Source organism: Poecilia latipinna, unplaced genomic scaffold, assembly GCF_001443285.1.
Source record: "Poecilia latipinna isolate Pla-1442-1.1 unplaced genomic scaffold, P_latipinna-1.0 Scaffold3288, whole genome shotgun sequence".
NCBI classification, from domain to species: domain Eukaryota; kingdom Metazoa; phylum Chordata; class Actinopteri; order Cyprinodontiformes; family Poeciliidae; genus Poecilia; species Poecilia latipinna.
The window spans coordinates 28,180-31,472 of record NW_015115904.1 but is presented as its reverse complement, the minus strand read 5'-3'; the positions used below and the strand labels follow the sequence as shown (position 1 = coordinate 31,472).

The following is a 3,293-nucleotide window of genomic DNA, read 5'->3' as shown; positions in this document are numbered from 1 at the left end:
TAGTTTTAGGCTGATCACTCTGGATCAGCCTAAAACTACCGGGGATACGGATGATAAATAAAGGAGCCTCCCTGAGTTATTTCCATGGAATCACTTCTGTATTCAGCCTGAAAGAGCGAGTTTATGGGAACGAGAGAACAGACCAGAGCCAGACAGCCGAGCAACTGATCCGCCTGTACATACTGCTGTAAACACCGTCCTATCTGAGCTCTTCACAAGAAACATGCAAAGGTAATAAAACGAAATAACACGGTCATATTTTTCTAAAAGCAGCAACTCTTAACCTGAACGGTCAGCGGAACCAGATCTCTGACACCAGAGCTGCCTACTGTTAAGCTATGAGGCTTGTTGTGCTTCATCATGCTTCGGAAGTAAAAAGCCCGAACTGTAACCTCCCCCGTTAGTCTGTGACACTAACACTTGAAAATTAGGTAAAAACATTGTCCGTTAGAATGTTTAGATACTTAAATAGCACATTTTTACAAGAACAATGTCCGAGAATATTGCCTACTAGCATAAGCTAAGGTTAATGTTAGCCACAAAGTTTAAGTAAAACTCACCTTTGTATCACTAAATGTATAACGAGGCATACATCTTAAAACCTTTCTCCAGCTGACTTGTTGGGGCTTCGGATCGATGTACAAACCTTGGCCAAACCCTAGTTTAAAATTATATTTTTATTGGATCGGAAACAATCGAGCCGCTTTTCCCCGAACGCGGAAGCTGAGGTGCAAAGAGCCCATGAAGCTTTAGACTGCTTCGCCACGTAGAGACCAAGCACGCTGTGGATATAAGCAACACTTCGGGAGTTATTATCTCCCATCACTCCCAGATGGGACCATCTCGTTGCAGAGAAACAAGCTCAGGGCTCCCGTTAGTCATTATCGTGAGTTAAAATTTTCACGAAAGTAAAATGCTCGTTTTTGTGGCGCATCTGTATCTTATTTTGAAGGGATATGTAAACGCTACCATAGCGACCAGAGTCGGAGAGCGTTTGGGCAGTGGTTCTTTGCACCTCAGCTTGCATCTTGTATCTTCCAAAGATACAAAGAAATACAGATAGATATTATAGTCAGAGGCGCAAAAAGTGGGTATGCAGCGTATGCAACGCATAGGGGCGCAGCACCAGAGGGGGCGCCAAAATCCCGTCTGGAGGGGGCGACGCGCCGATTATGTTTTCCCATACACTTCAGCGCGCCTCACGCTGCTTCACCTCTCGCACATAACGAGATAAATGTAGCGATTCTTACCCTTCACGTAGCGTCGCCTCGGGGGGGCGCCGATTTTCGCATCCACCTGATTAATGTGCAGTTGCGCCACTGATTATAGACAGCTGTTTACTGAAATAAAAAAGAAATTGATTTGCAACATTTTCCAAGAACAGTTTAAATCTACTCTCAGCCAGTCCTAAAAACACAGAGAATATTGACTTTTCAAAAATTGGATATATCTTCTAAAAATAGTCTTTGAAATTTTATGAACAGCGAAAGCAAGGTTTAAAAATAAGAAAACACTAATCTCCACAAGACACCTGTCGTTTCTGTACCAGGAACGAATGGCTATAATGTGATGTGGGCGGGGTGTGAGAGCCTGAGAGTCCAGACTCTGGGCAGACATATCCCACTCTTCCTCCTCCACCTGCGGCTGGTCAGCCAGGTTAATGAATAAACAAACTTCCTGTATCCAAACCGACACCGAAACTTCTCCTGAATACTGCCGCTGTGGTGACGAACCTGTCAATGGGACTTTTTTTTTTCTTTTTTTACAAGAAAGTTGTTTTTTTTTCTCCAGTCAATAGTTATTATTATTAATGTTTCTGAGGCAGAAACCCAACCAAACGGCGCTTAGCATCAGCCTCGCTCACACGTTTCATTCAGAGCTTCTTTAAACCGAAACAGAAGCACAGCGGGGGGATTTCCATCTGAACATGGACCGGTACCGGTACTTCATATTCAACCAGAGGAGTGTGCTCATCCTGGGCATCCTCCAGATAGCCTGTGCGGGTGTCTGTGTCGTCTGCGGCTTAATGGACGCTGCTTTCCGCAAGAACACCCCGCTGAGCACCAGCAGGACGCCGGTGTGGGGAGGACTGGTCAGTATCACCTGGAACGCTCTGCTCGGTGAGCATCCAGGTGTCAGGATACTACGGAGTGTTATTGGTGTGTTACAGGCTCATATAGGAGACCGCTTTCTAAAATATGGTAAGGATCCTCTTAAGAGAAGAATAACTATTGACAGGGTCGGCCAAAGATTGGCGGAGGCCGTGAGCAGACATTAATTTTGGGCCCCCTGTTCTATCAGACAGCCATACGCTCTCAGGATAGCATACATGCAGTGAGTAAGCATGCCCGCGCATGCGCATTAAGAAGTCCGACCGTCAGCGGAGTTGTCGGTTCAGCATGCAACAAGTTATGACGAAAATAAGTCATTAAATTGTTTATAATATGATAACTAGAATGTATATTTTTTTTGTTCATGAAATTTGGCCTCAGCTCAGATACAAATAGGGAAAAAATATTAAATTGAAAATTATGAAAATTGTCAATCATGAAAATTGACCTTTCATAGTTAATTACGGTAATAATTTATGCTATTATCACATTAGGATCCTCGCTCACACTGCTTTCTGTTGTTTTCAGATCATGGCCTGTCATGGTGTGCTGGCGCTGTTTGCATCCCAGAGGAAGAATGCCTTATTGGTGAGTTTCTAGCTTCTGAACTCTGCTTCTCTTTAGGAAGCAGAGTTCTGGTACATATGGCAAGCTCAGAGACACCTCTTCAGTCTGTGTCGACATGGCAACCTTCTGACTCTAAGCTCAGTGACCTCTTCCTGTTTGATGCCTGACAATGCCGAGGCACTGTTAACTTTTTACGAGGACTGGTCGATATAGCTGAAAAACATAAAATGATATAAACACTTCATATCAGTTGATGCTGATAATTATGGATTAGTTTTTGTTTTAAATACCTGAAATGCCGTCAAGCTGGTGACATGGTCTTTGTTGTTTAATCCTCAGTTTACTCTGGAGCTTTTGAGTCGTTTTCTACTTTCACTCCATGCTGCTGCTGTTTATTTCTAAGCTGCTAAGAGGCACAGTGGTGAAACCTGAAACTGCTGCTGCGCATGGTACTCAGCAGGCTGTTGCTAGGAAACCAAAGAGTGAGTGAGTGAGTTACTTTATGCCACCAACCTAGCTTAGCTGGCTTGTGATAGGTTGAGCGGCAGTGTTGGAGAAAGTACTCAAAAAATTTACTTAAGTAAAAGTACAAATACACAGTCAAAAATGTACTCA

General features: G+C 43.6%; 1 protein-coding gene across 1 annotated transcript in view; it reads left to right on the top strand.

Annotated features, from left to right (window-relative positions):
* The first annotated feature begins 1,615 nt into the window (after positions 1-1,615).
* Positions 1,616-3,293, top strand: part of LOC106940587 (uncharacterized) — a 10,962-nt gene continuing 9,284 nt past the window's right edge. The window contains exons 1-2 of the mRNA XM_015023367.1: positions 1,616-2,092; positions 2,640-2,699. Coding sequence (XP_014878853.1) covers positions 1,928-2,092; positions 2,640-2,699 — 225 coding nt within the window. The 5' untranslated portion in view covers positions 1,616-1,927. The remainder of the gene's footprint in view (positions 2,093-2,639; positions 2,700-3,293) is intronic.